The sequence below is a fragment of the Alternaria atra genome, assembly GCF_907166805.1.
Source record: "Alternaria atra isolate CS162 genome assembly, contig: 29, whole genome shotgun sequence".
In the NCBI taxonomy this organism is placed as follows: Eukaryota; Fungi; Ascomycota; class Dothideomycetes; order Pleosporales; family Pleosporaceae; genus Alternaria; species Alternaria atra.
Window position 1 is genome coordinate 1,206,141 of NW_025091327.1, and position 19,461 is coordinate 1,225,601.

General features: G+C 50.7%; 5 protein-coding genes across 5 annotated transcripts; 3 read left to right on the forward strand and 2 right to left on the reverse strand.

Moving 5' to 3' along the window:
* Positions 1-262: 262 nt before the first annotated feature.
* On the forward strand, positions 263-2,235 carry ALTATR162_LOCUS8706 (uncharacterized protein; the record flags this gene model as incomplete). The annotated part of the gene is made up of 3 exons (XM_043316339.1): positions 263-438; positions 485-2,017; positions 2,070-2,235. The coding sequence occupies 3 exons, from the start codon at positions 263-265 to the stop codon at positions 2,233-2,235; spliced, it is 1,875 nt and encodes a 624-aa protein (XP_043172274.1).
* Positions 2,236-6,353: 4,118 nt separating this feature from the next.
* On the forward strand, positions 6,354-7,865 carry ALTATR162_LOCUS8707 (uncharacterized protein; the record flags this gene model as incomplete). The annotated part of the gene is made up of 5 exons (XM_043316340.1): positions 6,354-6,494; positions 6,563-6,696; positions 6,753-7,207; positions 7,259-7,494; positions 7,548-7,865. 5 exons carry the CDS (start codon positions 6,354-6,356, stop codon positions 7,863-7,865), a joined length of 1,284 nt encoding a protein of 427 aa, XP_043172275.1.
* Positions 7,866-10,709: 2,844 nt separating this feature from the next.
* On the reverse strand, positions 10,710-12,050 carry ALTATR162_LOCUS8708 (uncharacterized protein; the record flags this gene model as incomplete). The annotated part of the gene is made up of 2 exons (XM_043316341.1): positions 10,710-11,774; positions 11,826-12,050. 2 exons carry the CDS (start codon positions 12,048-12,050, stop codon positions 10,710-10,712), a joined length of 1,290 nt encoding a protein of 429 aa, XP_043172276.1.
* Positions 12,051-12,472: 422 nt separating this feature from the next.
* ALTATR162_LOCUS8709 (uncharacterized protein) lies at positions 12,473-14,503 on the forward strand (the record flags this gene model as incomplete). Its single annotated transcript, XM_043316342.1, has 2 exons — positions 12,473-12,538; positions 12,590-14,503. 2 exons carry the CDS (start codon positions 12,473-12,475, stop codon positions 14,501-14,503), a joined length of 1,980 nt encoding a protein of 659 aa, XP_043172277.1.
* An 890-nt stretch (positions 14,504-15,393) lies between these two features.
* ALTATR162_LOCUS8710 (uncharacterized protein) lies at positions 15,394-17,881 on the reverse strand (the record flags this gene model as incomplete). The annotated part of the gene is made up of 3 exons (XM_043316343.1): positions 15,394-15,462; positions 15,513-17,598; positions 17,658-17,881. 3 exons carry the CDS (start codon positions 17,879-17,881, stop codon positions 15,394-15,396), a joined length of 2,379 nt encoding a protein of 792 aa, XP_043172278.1.
* Between the last annotated feature and the right edge of the window lie 1,580 nt (positions 17,882-19,461).

Below are 19,461 nucleotides of genomic sequence, written 5' to 3' on the forward strand. Positions count from 1 at the left end.
ACAGTTAGATGGTGATGTAGGAGGCAAGGTGAGTTTTCAGAAGACATTAGGCAGGGACGACTCAACTATGGTTTCCAGCGATAAGCGGTGGCCCGGGCGGTGAACCGTACCTGCCGCGCCAAGCCTAGAGCTCCGAGAAAATGGAAACCGCGACCCCACAATTTGCCTTTACTTGCGGCTACAGCTATCCTCTGTGACCCGACCACCTCATGACCAGTAGCTTCATATACGGAAGGAAGCTACTCATACGTCTTCCGCGACCATGTCTGACAACGAAGGCCCGCGCCGCGATAATGATTCGTCGAATCGCGACAGGAGCGATAAGAAGCGCAAATGGGCCGACAAGGATCGCAGAAATGCTTCGAGGGGAGGAGGTGGACGGCACCAGCATGGAAGCCGTCCGAATAAGAAGAGAAATATGGGGCGTAAGGAACATCAGTGAGCAGCTACCGGCCTATTCAATGCCCGTCTCTAACTAAGCAAGTTCTACCCAATTAGACCGACGAGACCGCAATGCCGAACAACAAGCCAAATATAAGGAGCAAGAGGAGAAGGGCGAGGACAGGCCGGCTCTGCCTGCAGCATTCCCTGCAGAGGAAGTCGAGGCAGAAGAGCGCAGACCGAAGCGCAAAGTCGCAGTCATGATCGGCTACTCGGGTACTGGCTACAAGGGCATGCAAATCGACTACAAGCAAAAGACCATCGAGGGAGACCTGTTCAACGCTTTTGTCGCGGCCGGCGCCATATCGAAGGCGAACGCATCCGACCCCAAGAAATCGTCTCTCGTTCGTTGTGCGCGTACCGATAAGGGTGTACATGCTGCAGGCAACATTGTGTCGCTGAAGTTGATTATCGAAGAGGATGATATTGTTGAAAAGATCAACAGCCATCTACCTGATCAGATCAGGGTGTGGGGCATTCAACGAACCATTGGCTCCTTCAGCTGTTACCAAGCATGCGATTCGCGATGGTACGAATACTTGATTCCGACCCACTCGTTCCTCCCACCGCATCCTTCAAGCTACCTAGGAAAAAAATTGGAGGAGTTCGCGGAAAAGGAGAACGACGTTGAGGGATACCGCAAGAGACAGGCTGAGGTAGCCAACTTCTGGCCTGAAGTGGAAGAGAAACACATTAAGCCCATTTTGGATTCGCTCGACGACTCAATACGGCCGCTCGTGCTCGAAGCACTGTACAACGTCGATACCGTTGACGCGCCGCCTGGTGAAGACCGCATAGTTGACGCCTCTATCGACCACATAGCCAAGCAAGAGAAGCCTGTGAATACCGAAGCCGCTGAAGAGACCGCAAAACCAGACGGCGGCGAAGTTACCCCGAGTGAACAGACCGCAAACGAGGTCAAAGAAGCTATAGATACGATACAGCAAAACGATCCCAGCATCACCCTCGACGGCTCCACTGACGGCTCTCGTGCCCTCCCCGAAGGCGTCATCAACCAGCCCGTTCTCGAAGAAGCCATCAAGACCCTGAAAAGGGCGTACCTAGACGTCAAGAAGGCGTACCGTATCTCTCCTGAGCGGCAAGCACGCGTCCAAGCCGCACTTGACAAGTACCTCGGAACCCACCGGTACCATAACTACACCGTGCACAAGAAGTACAATGACAAGTCCGCCCAGCGCTACATCAAGAGCTTCAAGGTCGCACCCAAGCCTATTATCATCAACGACACAGAGTGGCTGAGTCTGAAGGTACACGGTCAGAGTTTCATGATGCACCAAATCCGCAAGATGGTGGGCATGGCTGCGTTGACAGTACGATGTGGTACCGACCCTGAGATCATGGACAAGAGTTTCGGCAATGAAGTTGTCCGGATACCTAAGGCGCCTGGCTTGGGCTTGCTGCTTGAGAGGCCGGTGTTCGAGTCGTATAACGCGAAATCAGCTAAGCAACATGGACGTGAGACGATTGACTTTGACAAGTACAACGACAAGATCGAGGACTTCAAGGAGAAGGAGATTTACCAGCGTATCTTCCGTGAAGAGGCAGAGGGTAACCAGTAAGTTCAACTTAGATATCGTGGTATCGAAATCACTGCTAACGACTGATAGGTTTAACACCTTCTTCACGCATCTGGATAACTACAAGGACCCGCAGTTCCTTTACCTGACCTCCGGTGGTATTGAGGCCACGAAGAGGAAGCGAGAGGACAAGTCCACACAACAAAAGTACGAAGAGGACTCTGAGGATGAGAACGCGAGTGGTGGAGAGGGTTAGACCGTAGCGTTGAGAGCTAGCATGCTTTGATACCCTCCATAGACAGCGAAGCAGCTCCGAATCTCCCCCACATCGAGATACGATGATGACAATGAAAGCATCACGACGACATATGTTACTTGGCCTATCGTGGTTCGTTTCCTCTGCTTGAGCTGTCTTGATAGTTGGTACTCATGCTCCTGGCTATGGTGTGTCGTCACCAATGGTCTTCTCATAGCGAATCCCGTTAGTTAGGGTCTTCAAATCCGTATAGAGTTCCTCAAAAAGTCTGATACCGATGCTCTGACGTTTTCGTAACACTTTCAATAATGGTTACAAGGACTCAATGTAACCTACGTTCTCCTCGTGATATGTTGCACTATATTCGACCATGCCATATACTGACTAGAGCTAAGAGGAAACCAACCCTGCCAATTCATCAATGTTGCATCCTCTTCGTCGACCGTGCCAAACCACTCAGTAAGCTTGGTTTCCGAACATCCACTAACGGTTGTTCAGCATTAGATTTCGGTCGCGGGTTATGATAAATAAGTCTTCCTTTTCCTTCCCGTGAATCTCGACATAGTTGGCGAGAAACTGGTGGTGTGTTTGGCCCAGTGTCTTGATGAAGAAGATACATCAATATGTCGGCGGTCAACGAGATCCTGAACAAAGGCATAGAAACCTCATCGTCTATACTAAGAGCACTGAAGTCGAAAGCATCGGCTGAAGTATGATCGACACGAACATTGAGAACGTCTCTCTCGGTGTTGACACTGTGGCTAGTGACGCGCTGGACAGTATATCGTTCGCCATCTCTGGTCCGATAACGCCGTAGGTAGAAATGCATCCCAGCTTTACAGCATTCGCAAAACTTCTTCAGGCAGAATAAGTGCCCCCGTCTATCGGGATCAACATCAGGAAGCCTGGTTCGACATGTTGAGCACATATCATGCCAGTCCGCCAGATCCGGTGCCCTGAAGAACTCCGTATCTGCAACTCTTATCGGTAGTTCAAGGATGGGTGCGCGATGTACGGACCCAGGCTTCGAGCTGGAGTGGGCTTGATATTCCATGGTTTCCACCATGAAAGACCAGAAGCAGACGCACATGGATTTGCTCAGAGCACCGAGGACGTCAAGGAACACGTCGACATCAGAACTGCCATAGTCGACCGGAATCAAAGCTGCGTCGGAAGCAATTGACAGGAGAGAGTAGATACGATCCCGCGGTCTCTGACTCTCTCTGCTTGGTAGCCTATGAAAAAGGTTGACAAGACTTTGGTTTCGAAGGTCACTCCGGCCAGTCATTGCGGCGAGGAGTGTGGAGAAGAGACTGACGTCAGGGTGCCATTCATCTGGAGGCAGCTCCTTGCGGGTCGGATTCAAGCTTCCCAAGGATCGATGCATGTCGCGTAGTTTCCTGGAATCCACCTCAAAGTCGTTCACCCAGAGTATTAGACGCCGTGCTAACAATATCTCCTGGGTAATCCAGGATCGTTTCCAATACTGATTACTGATCACCTCGAGCCAATCTCTTAGGAAGTCGTATCTAGGATCCGGCTTCGCTCCGACATAGCCGGCAAACGCAGATGAAATTGCTCTGCTGTGCCCAAGCCACGAAACAACCTCGACAGCATTCGAGTAGATCAAGCCCATCTGTGCTACTTGATGATTCTTCTCTTTCGTAGACTCTTGATCAATGCACAAGGCATCTATCCAGAACATGCGCGACGATATCCCATGCTTCTTCCGAGCGACTTCGATGAAACTTCGAAGATTTTTGCGTATCTTGGCGACTCTCCCATTGATCAAGATATCGTGTTGGCTGCTTTCGGTTCCCCATACGTAGGACAAACATGCGTAAGTTGAGTTAACACTGCCATGCCGTAGCTGACACTGGACGAGGCCATCCTTTGACAGGTTTGGTAGAATACTGAGCAGTCGAATAGTTCCTCTTGCGTAGTCGAGAGGTTCGTATTGAAAAATTGGTAGGTGAGGACTAGCAGAATCTTTTCGAGCCTGCTGCCGTAGGCTGAGCGCCATGTGGCCAAGTGATCAGACACGTAGTCCAAATGTCTTCAGTGTGGATATTAGTTGGTAGAGGCGACCACCGGGAAAATAATTGATAACGAAATACCGTCTGGATTCTATGGTGGGAGGCAGCCGCGATATACTTATCTGTACCGGGCAGTGCAAGGCTGATCTCCATGTATAATCACGAACCTACAAGAAGAAGCGCTAACTTCTAGCCGCTGTTGACGATTGCTCAAGGATGTTGCTAGGGTTTCGATCCGAATTCATGTTGTTTTTTCCAGTAAGCGCCTGGATGCGTCGCGCGCGGCTCGTGATGTGCTAGAGCTTCCCATCGCGAGGGTCGACAGTGAAATATTGGCAACATACAGAACTGTCTAGTGACGGAGGTTGCTGCTTTACCAGAAGGTTATGCGCGTAGGAGAAGAAGCGCCGACGACATCAGATGCGAAGATAGGAAGGAACAGAGTACATGCCAAGGCGCTAGGCCTTTATTGGCAGTGGTCTCATACCTAGGTACTTCAGGTCCCTCAAAGGACCTTCAGGGAATTACCGGTAAATGTAGAACTAATACGCTTATAGTTGTAGGCCTTGACCAGTGAGAAGCCTGGAGGACGACCCGTGGCAGCTAATCATTGGCTACACTCAAGGTAATCCGCTTCACAACTCATCATAGACATTCGCATGTTGATGTCTGGCCATCATTGCTCTCTCGAAAGGCTTAGGTAGAAAAGCCAACCGTTGGAGATTCATATCTTAGTTCCTCCTGTAGGATGAGATGTAGAGCGGTTCAGGAACAACAACATCCTGATTGAACTCAATACACGCAAGTGTTGGTTACAACCCATTGATCTCTATGAACGCCAGCTCCAACCACGAAGAGCTCTCCCAGTCTCAGTTCATATATCGGGCACTTGTCGATTGTGATACCCGAAATGTCAGTCTCGTTCGTCTCTTCGCCACCTCTAGGCAACATAAACACCCCGCATGTTCCAACTTGTCTGTGGTCATAACATTTCTTGAGACCATCCTTTTGAATACTCCAGAAGCCAAGTTAACAAGGAGAAGAAAGTTTCAGACTTTTGCTCAGTTGGAGGCTTACCGCAAGGCTAGAAGCGACACCTTACCTTGCTACTACATACGACGTCGTGCTCATTTTCACTGCGATCCCACTGGTGCTTTCCTGGACGACAAGAGATACCATTGAGAATACTGCAGACGTTGACCGTGGGTATTGGCTTTCGTCGGCCTTCTCGATGGAGATGCTGAAACTGCTTAAAGATTCAACCCACTCGTTTGTCATACAGACTAAATCTCGGAATGATGGGTTTACGCCGCACAATGACCTTGATATCACCATCATCTGGTATAACCTGTATGCTCCTAGCAGTTTTACTACGCTACACAAAGAGTCCTGGGGCCAATCGAATGCATCTTGGTCGATTTCGCGAAAGTACTAGAAAGTGGTATATTCGAGGAAGTGTATAGTGTGAGTGCGAGCAAGTATTTGTTCTGCGTGACGGTAGTGTGCATGAAGAGTACTGATGGGGGTGTCATGGAACAGATCGGAAGGGTAGTTGCCTTGACGAGCGATGCGGGCGTGGTGTTGAGACGGACACTCGTTACATAAGACCTTTTCTTCAAATTTAAATAAGTTCCCATGCTCTTGGACAGCTGTCGCATCATGTCTTGCTTCCCCGAAGCTGCACATTCGTGTCTTTTCTTTTGCATGCTAACAGGGATCGTGACGGTTAGAAACAATCCATGCCTACGCGAAGATGTTGTGGAATACGTGTGCTCAGACAGCCTTCCCATGATCCATGGCGCAGCAACGATTATGCTGTACAGACTGCAGTGAAGTCAAACGGTGGATGCGGAGTCGTATAGCGAGTTGCGAAGTGTTGAGCGGCTTGTTCACAGGGATAGGTGTTGGGTCGGAGAGGATCGGGATGTGTTGAGATTTGGCGTTGGCGGACCCTAATCGCTTAGCGCGAAAGCGGATCCCCGAGCTGGCGGAGCTGAGCAACTTTTCGAATCAACACCCTCAGCAGTTAACCTCACGGCATACCCACGCCTCACCCTCCGCTCCTTCCCCTCACACCTCACAATGCTGTCCAGGACAATTAGGCGGAGCATTGCGTCGCCCTTCCGACGCAATGTCGTCGCCCCCGCTGCGCGACCCGCCTTCAGCAGGTTCGTGACCACGGATGCGGCCTCATCGCACACCGACCCGGCCAATGTGCCATCGGTAAGACGACACCCCGAAGAGCCAACAGAATGGCTGTAGGCAAGCGATAGATAATTGACCGTCTATAGGAGGACGACAAGCCCTTCGAGATCCGCCTCTCCGACGAGGCCTTTGAGACATACGAGCTCGACCCGCCGCCCTACACAATGGAGGTTACCAAGAAGGAGCTGAAGAAGATGTACTACGACATGGTCGCTGTACGGTATGAAAACCCGCCATCTCAGGATTGGGCTACAAACAGGGTCTAATATGGAACAGTCGCATGGAAATGGCCGCCGACAGGCTCTACAAGGAGAAGAAGATTCGGGGTTTCTGCCATCTGTCCACCGGTCAAGAAGCCGTCGCCGTCGGTATCGAACACGCCATCGAGCGCGCCGACCATCTCATTACCGCCTACCGTTGCCACGGCTTCGCTCTGATGCGCGGAGCAACTGTCAAGTCCATTATCGGTGAACTCCTCGGCAGGAGAGAGGGTATCGCTTACGGAAAGGGTGGATCTATGCACATGTTCGCTCCCGGTTTCTACGGTGGTAACGGTATCGTCGGTGCCCAGGTCCCTGTCGGAGCTGGTATCGCCTTCGCCTGCCAGTACGAGAACAAGAAGAACGTCACCCTTGCTCTTTACGGAGACGGTGCTTCCAACCAGGGTCAGGTCTTCGAGGCTTTCAACATGGCCAAGCTCTGGAACTTGCCCGTCATCTTTGGTTGCGAGAGTGCGTATACCTATCACATGAGCATACTTTGAGTTTGCTAATACCCCTCAGACAACAAGTACGGTATGGGAACCGCCGCCAACCGCTCGTCTGCCCTCACCGACTACTACAAGCGTGGACAGTACATCCCCGGTCTGAAGATCAACGGTATGGACGTCCTCGCTGTCAAGGCCGCTGTCAAGTACGGAAAGGAGTACGCCGCCGCTGGCAAGGGTCCCCTCGTCTACGAATACGTTACCTACCGTTACGGAGGACACTCCATGTCCGACCCCGGAACCACATACCGAGTAAGTTACACGCATTATAAGCTTCCCAAGCAAGTACTAATAAGGAATGAAAGACTCGTGAGGAGATCCAGCGCATGCGCAGCACCAACGACCCCATTGCCGGACTCAAGCAGAAGCTCCTCGACTGGGGTGTCACTTCCGAGGAGGAGCTCAAGTCGATCGACAAGCAAGCACGCTCCGACGTCGACGAGGAGGTTGCCATCGCAGAGAAGATGGCCGTTCCCGAGGCCACTGGCAAGGTACTATACGAGGACATCTACGTCCGTGGCTCTGAGCCGGAGTTCCTCAGGGGACGTATCCCAGAGGAGAACTTCTACTACACTGAGCACGACATGGGTGGCGAGAAGAAGCCTGTCGCCAGGACTGCGTAAAGCTCTTCAGCTACTCATGGGGTTATGATTGGAGGCAACGATTAGGTGATGAGAGAGATCTGTAATTCTAGGATTTAGAGGCTTCTACATGCGTGTATACAGCTAGGGAGCGCGGTCTTGCATTGAATGACATTTCATGGAATCCACTCAATTTTGCCCTGTGTAGAACATAGTGACAAGAGTGTTCTACGCCTCACCATGGGGTCACAGAGCACCAAACTGAGGCTTGCGATTGTGGACTACATTGGCTGTTCCTTTGCTTGATCCGAGCGTCCATGAGAACAGCAACGCATAGATTCTAAGGTTGGGGCTTCATGTTTAGTGCCTTGGCACTGTTGCTTCCAACGCTGGATCATTCGTCGCACTTTCTCCCTACGCACAGCACATCACTGATATCGTTCGAAACCCGTTCATTCGCGAAGTATTCAAAATGGTCTTAAAGTTTTAGATGCGGATTTATCCGCCATGTATGATATATGGAGGAACTCAAATACGAACGCTTTTGATTGTGGGATGGTGGCTTTGAAGATGATAGCCAGCCCCCGAGTGATTTGCACAGCTGAGCTTTAGACAACAAGTTCAGCCTTCCTCAGCCGCACCATGATGTTTTTGCTTTCTCGCGACATGGTCAATCCGTCATGTACGACTCGCTATCTATGCTTCCCTGGCTCTACAGATGTTTCCCAAACAGTCGACAATGAGCAATCCTCGGCATCAGGACGCCCCGATGAAGTCTATACGGACTTTTGAACACGCGCCTCTCGATCACACCAAAAATTCGATACGATTACTCAAAATCTTGCCCGAGCTCTCCGATACGGGTCTAATACAGTGCGAGATCTGGCATGACACCACTGGAGCCACTTACAGCTGCTTGTCTTATGTTTGGGGCTCAGAGGATGACCAACGAGAGATTCTCATCAACCATAGACTGTTTCGTGTTCGGAAGAACCTCTGGGATTTCATGGGAGTGGCGCGTATCAAGTATCAAGATCAAAAGAATCCAATAGGTAGGAAGTTGGTTTCTAGATGGTGGCGAGATCGGGATAAAGCACCTGCATGGCGCCTTAGCCGAACTGCTTCACGCACGTTCTGGATAGATGCAGTATGCATCGACCAAAGTTCAATCTCGGAAAGAAATCACCAGGTTGCTCAGATGGGTCTGATTTATTTCAATGCAGAGAAAGTGATCTCCTGGCTCGGGCTGGATCAGGCTATCGTTCGCGCTCTAGTGTTTTGTAATGAGCTAAAGGGGCTTCGATGGTATGGGCTCGGAGACCGAGACCTTGCTAACTGGCTCCTGTGGCATAATCGGGACAAGGAACTCAACGGGCAGCTCAGACAAGACTTCGAATCGTTATCTGGATCACCATACTGGAACAGAGCGTGGATCACACAAGAAATACTACTAGGGCGTAGAGTTACTCTACTTGCAAACGACCACGAAAGTAGCACACAAGGAATGCTTGAGCTCCGATTCAGCTATTTCCCGTGGTTTCGGGATCCGCCGCAGTCCAATGAACAAGTGTTCAGGGCCTACATAGACGCTATATGTGGACAAAGACGAGTCCAAAGAAGTCCACTCGTGAAACTACTCGACGAGTTTCCCAACAGAGAGTGTACGATTGCCCGTGACCAGATTTATTCACTTGTCTCCGTGGCTTCCGATGCTCGAACAATGCCGATCGATTATGGTAGTACACCCGACCAATTCTTGAGCGAGGTTCTCCGCACAGTGGATCAATCGCTTTGTCTATGTAGCTGGTTTTACATCAGACGGACGTTGAAGTTACCGAGTCGTGACTACGGCCACAGATATACGGAGCCCACATTCAGAATTCAGATGAGGTCCTCAACGTCTAGCAGTCGTGAGCTTTCGTGCCAAAGATGTGAAGACAAATATTGGGAGACAGACAGAAAGACAGGGAAGGAAGCCAAAAGTCTGCCTACCTGTATTGTGGCTGCTTGCGGAGTGTATCGCAGGCATTTCTTTTTGAGAAGACATCAACTCGGTATGGACACGAGACACACCCTCCAGTGGGGATCAGGTGGTACTAAGGAACTGGAGCTTGCCTATATCGAAACTGAGAGTGGTGCACACAGCCAGTCCGGCCACTCTCATGGATCCAGAATCAATATTTACCTCAAAGCTACAGTCGTTGAGGAGATGATCCAGAGTGAGGCATCATCGTCAAGGGGTATATGTTCGGCTGCTCAAAAGCAGGAAGGCTGCATGGCCGTCTACCGTGGAGTGCCCTTGCCTTTGTAAGCGCAACAGTTGGAGAAGATATGCGATGTCATACGCGTTGGTACGAGATTATACAGAACGTTCATACGACGGACCAACACGGAGCGCCCATTAATCGTCGAGCACATGTATCCTGAGAGACGCGGACTCTGACTTCCGGCACTGAGCTGGCTTCTGCCGCACCTAACTCTCCCCTTCTTTCTCGTCTACCTTCTTGTAATTCCATCCCTGATGCGAAGGTATTGGGAGGTCGCAATGGAGAGACCGAGATTTTGTGCTGCAGATTACCTGTAACCACTGAATGCGCGTCGGGAAGGTCATAATTCATTGATATCGCCCCTGGGCTAGTTCAGGGTAAGAAAGATTAAGTTGGGCTTGGTCAACGTCTAGAACCCTTGCGCCTGTGACTACTGCTTGTTTGTCCACCACTCAAACTCTGTTGGCCAGCAATTACAGCAAGATGATAGTCGTCACAGAAATAGCCTGGCTGCTTGATTACTGCTGTCTTTCATAAGGCCGATATATGGTACTTTCTTCATATTGTACATAGACGCTACATATGTCTACAAGCATCCAATTCTAAGTCATGACCTAGCCTATGCTGTAGGAGGGTCGATGTGTTGTGTCTGACCTGCAAAGAACTCTTTCTGTGCCAAACACCTCTCACTCGTGCACTTTGGACACCTAAGAATCATCTGCGGGCTGCACGCCTGTCCGCTCTGCAAATGTGCCTTGGCAATGTCCGCAAGTGCTTCGATGAAAACGGGGCTGTCGTTTAAGCTCTCGACACGCTTGACACCCTCATGGCCTTCCGCATCCTCGCCAATGACCTCCTTGTCTAGTTCGTATAGCGTTTCGATGTGATCACTGGTGAAAGCGATGGGTACGAGGAGCATGTCTGTCTGTCCCTTCTTCATGTACTCCTTGACGGTGTCTGAGGTTTGCGCTCCGAGCCAGGGTTGAGGGCCGACCTGCGATTGCCATACGAGACGGTACCGGTACTTCATGCCGAGGCGCTGCATAACGGCGTATACTGTCGCTGCGACTTCGGACGGGTATGGGTCGCCACGGTTAACGACGGTCATGGGGAGACTGTGTGCAGAGAAGAGAATGACGACGCCGTCTCGTCGCTCGGCGGGGTACTCAGCCAGCTTCTTCTCGATGTTCTGAGCGAAAGCTTCAACTAGACCTGGGTGTGCTGGCCAGCGGTCAATCACACTCCATTTGATAGCGCCTTCGGGCTCCACCTCTTGACCGGTCTCTCCGTTTGCGCGCTTGCCTTCCAGCCTTGTCCTCCATTTCCAGAGTTCGTTGAGCGAGGAGCCGGTGGTCGAGCAGGAGTACTGGGGGTATTGCGTGAAAGCTACAGCGCGACCACCTTTTCCTGCTCCGAATCCGTCTGCTATCAATTGCTTATATGTGTCTTCGGTAAGAGGGTTCGCATAACGGAAAGCGACGTAGGGTTTGTGAGGGGCGGTCTCCGGTGAGGTCTTGTCAAGGATCTTGCACATTTCTGCGGCCTGGTGTTCTGACCATTTCCTGATGGGTGATCCGCCACCAATCTCAGCATACTGCTTTTGAATCTTCGGTGTCCGTCTCCGCGCTATGTAGGGTCCGATATAGTTCTGGAGGGGCCCAAGGGGAATCAAGTCTTTGTCGGCCTAGAATTCGTGAGCTGAGAATCTTTGGTGCATTCCAACCAAGTTACGTACGAACAACATGCTCAGGAAGCCGTGAACCTCATCCGTTGTTGCTGGTCCACCCATATTCATGAAGACCATAGCAGTAGGTCCCTTGGAGCCAGGCGTTACTTGCGTGGGGGCAACTGTCGCATTGCCTCTCCTCCATTGTGCGCTGTATGATGAGAGGACAGATGTGGCGGGTGTGATGGAAGTGGCACGCTTTGCAGCGCGCTGACAAGATATGCGGAGTGCCATTGTAAGGTTTGCGACGAGAAACAAGGTGACTTCTCGAAGTGATGTATAGAGGAGAAGATGCCGAGGCCAGAACAACAACGTGAATAATGTTCAGAGGAGCAAGCGGAGTGAAAGCTCTGGCCAATGGCGGCAGCCTCGTTGGCAGTTGATGACGATCATGGCTGGCGATCGGACACTAGAGATTGCCCCACAGCCGCCTTGCAAGCACGTGCCGACGTGTCGGAGCTAGTGTCGCGTTCCCACTCTGCTGCCTACGTCTTTGTCCCGCATCGCGCTGACTTGTGTTTGCCAGCCTAGGCTGCCTCTTGCCTTAATTGCCAATCGTCCGAAGCTTCAATGCCGTAAACACCATCGTCTTGTTGAACTTTTACTTCCTACTTTAGCCAGCAAACGTCACTTGAGCCAAACGCGACTGTCGCATCATGGCGGCACCACAGGAGCATCGGCCAGGCGAAGAAGAGGAGGAAGAGGAGGAGATTGATGATTCTGTACACTCAATGCGACTCTTGGTATCAAAGGAGGTCACTAATGATACGTAGAGCTACAAGACAATCAAGGATGCTATTCTCTTTGCGATCGACGTTAGTCCAACCATGCTTGAGAAACCACCCAAGTCAGAAGACAAGAAAGCCGAACGCGACTCCCCAACATCTGCTGCGTTGAAATGCGCCTATCAGCTGATGCAGCAGCGCATCATTTCCAACCCAAACGACATGATGGGCATATTGCTATTTGGCACCGAGAAGACGGACCTAAAGGATGGTGATAGCACGTTCCAGAACTGCTATCTGCTTGCAGATCTTGACGTACCGTCAGCTCAGGACGTCAAAAGACTAAGGGACATGGTTGAGAATGAAGAGGAAGCCGAAGAGATATTAAAGCCAGCCAAGGATGGTGCCAGTATAGCCACGGTGCTGTTCTGTGCAAACCAGATCTTCACCACAAAGGCGCCTAACTTCTCGTCGAGACGCCTGTTCTTAGTCACAGACAACGACTACCCGATCAAGGTAAAGGTAGACAAAGATACGGCAGTCACTCGAGCACGCGACTTGTACGACCTTGGTTGTACTATTGATCTCTTCCCTATATCACAACCAGATCATACCTTCGATCGATCGCGCTTTTATGATGACCTCGTATATCCAACATCACCATCTGACCCCGACGGGCCCGTCGCTATACCATCAACCACCAAAGTTGCAAAGAGTGGCGAAGGCATATCTCTCCTCAAGCAGCTCATTTCCTCCATTAATTCCAAAGCCACACCCCGTCGCGCTCTATTCTCTTTACCCATGGAGCTTGGTCCTGATCTCCGCATTGGGGTAAAGGGCTACATCCTCATCAAGCGTCAGGAACATGTCAAGTCGTGTTACGTCTGGGTTGGAGGTGAAAGGCCACAGATCGCGACATCCTCAACCACACAAATGGCAGACGACTCAGCCCGAGCCATCGAGAAGACCGAGCTGCGAAAGGCGTACAAATTCGGTGGGGACGCAATCACCTTCACACCCGACGAGATCACACAGATACGGCAATGCTTTGGCGAACCTGTGATCCGGATAATTGGTTTCAAGCCTCTTTCAAGCGTCCCTATATGGGCCAATACGAACAAATCGACCTTCATTTACCCCTCAGAAGCAGACTACATCGGTTCCACTCGAGTCTTCTCAGCCTTACAGCAGAAGCTACTCAAGTCCCAGAAAATGGGCTTGGTATGGTTCATCCCCCGTCGCAACGCTGCACCCACGCTCGCCGCCCTGATACCTGGTGAAGAGGAGGTGAATGAAGAAGGTGAGCAATTGACGCCACCAGGCCTCTGGCTCATACCCCTCCCCTTCGCAGACGACATTCGGCAGTTCCCAACACCACCGGAGCATCCCCTCAAGACCACCGATGCGCTCACAGACAAGATGCGGCTCATCATCGAGCAACTTCAACTACCCAAAGGCATCTACGACCCATCCAAGTACCCAAACCCGGACCTGCAATGGTTCTACCGCATACTACAAGCGCTCGCTCTCGAAGAAGAATTACCCGTCCAACCCGAGGACAAAACCATCCCTCGCTACAAACAAATCGACAAGCGTTGCGGCGAGTACATCGAAGACTATGGCAAAGAGTTCGAAGAAGCATATGCACAGCAACACAAATCCGCGCTTGCCCACCGTGCTAAACCCACGGCGAAGAAACGCACAGGTGGCGGTGCAGACGGTGAGGACAAGCCGGCGGCCAAAAGAGTCAAGAAAGAGTTGAAAGTCCAAGCAGAGGATGGAGAAGAGGAAGATGGTATGAGTGATCAGCAAATGGCCGATATAAACAACAGTGGAAAGATAAGTAAGCAGACAGTAGCGGTATTGAAACAGTGGCTCAGCGCGAGGAATCTGAGTACAGGTGGCAAGAAGGCAGAGCTCCTGGAGAGGGTACAAGAGTATCTCGATGGCAAAGGATTGTGAAGGGCGCAATGAATGTCTTCTAACTTTAGCTGAGGCGTTTAGGTGTTAGGAAGCCCATATATGTGAGTGCTACGAATTCAATATTACTGTACATGTCTTTGCTGGGAGCCTTTGTTCTTTGTTATCATGTTGACGTTGTGCATTCCTTGAACTAGGATAACGCTCATCTTGACTTGGTTGGCTAGTGGGCCGTGGAGTGGGGGTGGCAACAGAGGATGGTCTGTAAACTGAGAGGAGTTTGATTTTTCCGGCGTCAATTTAAACATATCAAGCATGGAACCCAGACAATCCTACAGATATCGGCTGTCAGGTATGTTTACTGCAGATGACTCCTACAATGACAGAGTCTCTATGTGTGGGAGTCGAGCATTTGGGAGTGTGCTCGCGGCTACTGCAACTTTTCACCCGCCAGATGCACGCAACAAATCTTCAAGGAAGGCAAACGTGATATATTTTTTGGTGTACGTATAACTATATAGTGTGTGTGATTTGTCGTCTGGATACCACATGTTGAGTAGGATATGTGCCAAACCTATTGTACCTAGATGTTGAACGTATGATATTACAACAACTCCAACCCCAATCCCTTCCCTCGCGCCTTCAGAATTCCTGTTACTTACCATATCGTCCGCAACACGACGACTGGTTGATTGACCAGAGGGCTTATATATATCAATCTGGGATCCTCTTCGGTTCACTTCGTCTCCATGAATGTGCAGCCAAAAGGCCATATGTCGAAACCACTCAACCACCCTGATGCTCTCAACGACAGCGATGATAAAGATGCCGTGAATAAGGAATGTTGAGTTTTGGGTTGGCGGCAAGAAAAGACATTTCGTGTAGTGCGAAGAAGACAAGAAACCAGAAAAATAAACTAGGAGCGTCTGGCGTCATTGAGCAGATGTGCCAATGACGGCAAACGTATGTGTGTCTCTGTCGTATGAAATCCACTGATTGTACTGTGTAGGATGCTTAGTCAAAGCATCGGGGGTGTGCACAGCATTCTTACCTGAGAAATCGTATATCCAAGCCTGAGCACCCTGTCCATGCGGTTCTTCACGGTGCTGGCCAACTCCAAATATCTCTCTTCTTCATCGTGCTCTCTCTCGAACCAGGTTTTTGGAAAGTAGTCCTGAGCCCAGATCAAGCCCCTCACAAGGTAATCCTCGGGTAGCGGCAGCTCGTCTTTCCTCTCGCCCTCAGCAGGGAACAAGCCGGTGGCGAACAACGTGTCGATGTTTGGTGTTTGGTTCTGTGTTTGGCTATGGATATGATTTTCGGTTTTGACTAACGTATTGAGAAAGGCGACGAGCTCCGCCCATGGGATATCCTTCAAGAGTTTCTGAACGTAGGGACTGGAAGCAAAAGACGCAAGGAAAGCGAGCATGATGTGCACGTGAGGAAACACATTCTTATCCCCAATACGCCGGAGTACCAGCGCGAATGTGTCGTTGGAAAGGCCTCTGGCGTTCTTGAAACTGTCTTGGTTGACAAATTTGACAACTTCCTTTTCGAGGTTGTCCTTCGCGATAGATGGCTTTGTTGGATTCTGTTGGTCAGCTGTAGAGGCAGTTCGGATCTTATCTTCAATAACGCTTCCTGGAGATTCTTCCGCCTTCTCGCAGATCTGAGTCAGGAAAACCTGACGTAGGATGTTGTCGTCCTGCCCATAAGCGAACCAACCAGCAATATTGGTCACTGCAATGTACACACCCTGCTCCTTCCACTTCGCTGTCACACGACCAATGTGGTTGTCGAGATTTCCGATGTACTCTGCCTTTGCATTTGTGAAATCGACTGAAGGTGACTGGCCTCTCTTATCCTCAGGCACTGAGTATTCCTCGAATTGCAGGCCGTGTGCCTTGATAAAGTTGGTGTCGATTGCGAGAGCATGTGTAAGAGTTGCGCCTGCACGACCAAGGATCGGGTCCAGCAAAGTCAAGATAGACTCCCGCGCGCTCTGGAATGGCTTAACGCAAGTCAAAGACCTGGAATAGTAATACATCTGCTGGAGAGCATTGGGCCGTGCCAGAATGGCCAAATGATGATACAGTCGGCCTACTGTAGGGTTCTTATCAGCAGCCTTGGTATACCAAGAGCGCGCAACACCTGCCCAGGTCTCACGATCGCGAACATCCTCGTCTTCAATGGCCATCCGGTAGCGTCCAAGATCTCCAAGGCATTCGATCCATGTGTCCTCAAAAGCCGGAACGGTTTCGTATAATAACGCCATCATCTGATACGCCAAATAAATAAACGCCAGCATGTAATCGATACTGTCAGGAAGACGCCTCCGCAGTAACTCCAAAAAAGAATGGATCCCATGCTTCCACATACGAGCAGGCATGGAATACTTAGCCGCAAGACGCCGGAGAGCCGGTGATGCGGAAGGGTGCTGACTAGCTAAGAAAAAATCGTGATGCTCGTGTAAGAGCGTACGATGAAGCGCGATTAAAGCTTGCCAATGATCGGACGCAAGCTTGGTATCGCTGTCTTGTGCAGCTGCAGCTTGTGCGCGATCGACATGTATACACTTTGTCTCCACCATGGTTAATCCTGCATAGATAGATTTCACTTCAGATGCAAGTTGCTCCTGTGATATAGGTCTACTGTCGGGCTGCAATAATAGACCAGGGTACCGAGGATCATAGCGTTGAAGCTCGATGAGGCCCGGCTGGCGTTGTGACTGCTGGGGTTTAGGAATAGATCGTTGGCTTGTCCGAGCAGGTGATTGGGGTTGACTACTCTTCGTAGCTTCGACCGACCATTCACTGGAGGGCTCCGGCGTGGTCTGGTACGCAGAGGAGGTACCTCTAGTGCTATGCTTAGGATCAAAAAGGCGTGCATCTTGTGGTCTTGGCCTTGTTCGATCTGAAATAACGGTATGTGGAATCTGCCTTGAGTAATCTGGATCAGCCACTTCCACAGGAGAGGGACCCTTTCCCCTAGGGCTGGTAAACTCGTGCTCTGCTGGTCGCTTCCTTCCAGAGGGCGGTGAATTTTGTCGCGAACCCTTTGGAGAATCTATAGTGAGGCCACCGATATCAGGCGCTGACCGATCTCCCGCAGTCGCGGCCGACGAATGATCGGATCTCCTGATCATGTTAATCGTTGATCTAGCAAGTGACCACACAGAGAATTCGTTCAAACTCACTTGAATCTAAGACCTAGCTCGCGAAATTTATCTCGTACTTGACGTGGACTCAGACCTTCAAAGTCGGCGCGATGGTCAACTCTTCCGTGGTCATGCAGCTGTTCAGCATTTGAAAAGACACGCCCCTCATGACCCGGATAAGGGCAGGTGTGAGCCTTAAAGGTCGGGCCCTGAGTCTTCAGCGCCTGAGCGAACTTCGTCTGCACAAATTCGCCGGTATCCATTCTGTGGCTGGAATCTTCAGGTGTAGGATTCGCGTTCGTATTCTGATCTCCGTATTTGATGATGATTTAGAGCGATGTGATCTGATTGGACAAGGATTTATAGCGCACATACCCACTTGTGCGTGCGCACTCGGCGTCAGCGTGAACTGGATATCTTGGAGATTCCGGCTTACACGCTCTTCAGTCAAGATTTGTCAACTTTGTACACGGTCGCACATAGATCCGACGCGACGCGATGCGATGCGATTCAGGGGGCCGAAACGCGCAATTTGAGAAGGTATTGCGAAGTCTTCGTTTTGGCCAAATATGACGTTGGCGACGACAGTGACAGCAACCTCGCGCGCGATAGGACGCAGAGAAGTCAGAAAAAAGGCTGTATGACGTGTAATATGTAGCTCAAAGGCTGAGTATGGGTTCTGAGAGTGCGCTCCAAGTGGGCATCATCATGCTTTAAATTGCGGCTCTGCTAGAATGGTTCGCAAAATAGGCAACAAGGCAAAACAAGGCAAACGACATCCCTGGGCACCGGATCAATGCATCTACGCGAACATGCAAGCCACGAGTCTGGCTTGATCCTCCTGAGGGTAAACTATTATATCTCTGACCACATTTGAATGCCTTCTGGTGGGCAGACAGATGCCTTTTATGCTCACGAGATGCGGCTCTGCGGTACATGCGCTCGATTCTCTAGCATGTGTTGGTTGAGCCCCCCACTCAATTCTAGCCGATGTTATTTGCGTAGCGCTGAAAAAAGTAACGGCGCATCCACCATGATCCGCGAATACCACCTGGGCAAACCTGGAATTGTCTATCAAACTCATCATCGCCATATGCTTACTGCGAGTACCATATTGAAGCTTCCTGTGTGTAAAACTACTCAGCGAAAGAGAGGATCTTCTCCATACCATAATACACTGGTGGGCCGCCTGTGCCTGTGTATCGTATAGTCCTCCAGATCACTTGGATACGCTCGAAACGGCGACAAAATCAATAGAGGCGCAAAGCTCATTCTGTGCTCTGGTTACCACTTCCATCCCTCGTCACAGATCCGGTTTGCTTGTTTTCAGCTCTCAAGAAAAGCTTGACCGGCCACGACTCGATGTGGAGCCACACCGCAGCCGCAAAGCCAACGTAAACGCCAACGCAAGGACAACGTTACAGCCCATCACAACACCGGTAAGACCCCTTTCAAAGACAACGCTATTATACGCGTTGCGAGAGGCCTCTCGCTAGCTGTCATGGTCCCAGACCAGGCAACATCTAACGAGCATGATGCGCTTTCACCATAGGAGTAACGACGTTTTAGAGGACCACGTCTGAGCGCCCTTAGCCTTTTTGGATTCCGACGTCTCACAGGCCATTGCCTTGTGCACGATAACTGTAACAAAGAAACCGAAACATTGCCTGTCCGCTTCCGTCAGGCGGCATAGGCATATGATCCCTGTGTTGTGTTCATTCTAATTTCCGACGGTCCGCTTGGACGACCCGATAGACACCTTTGTTATGAAAGTCTGGGAGCAAACACTTCCACTTCCGCAACCGAACAATTGGTTGTCGATAAGATACCAAGCCCTGCAAGT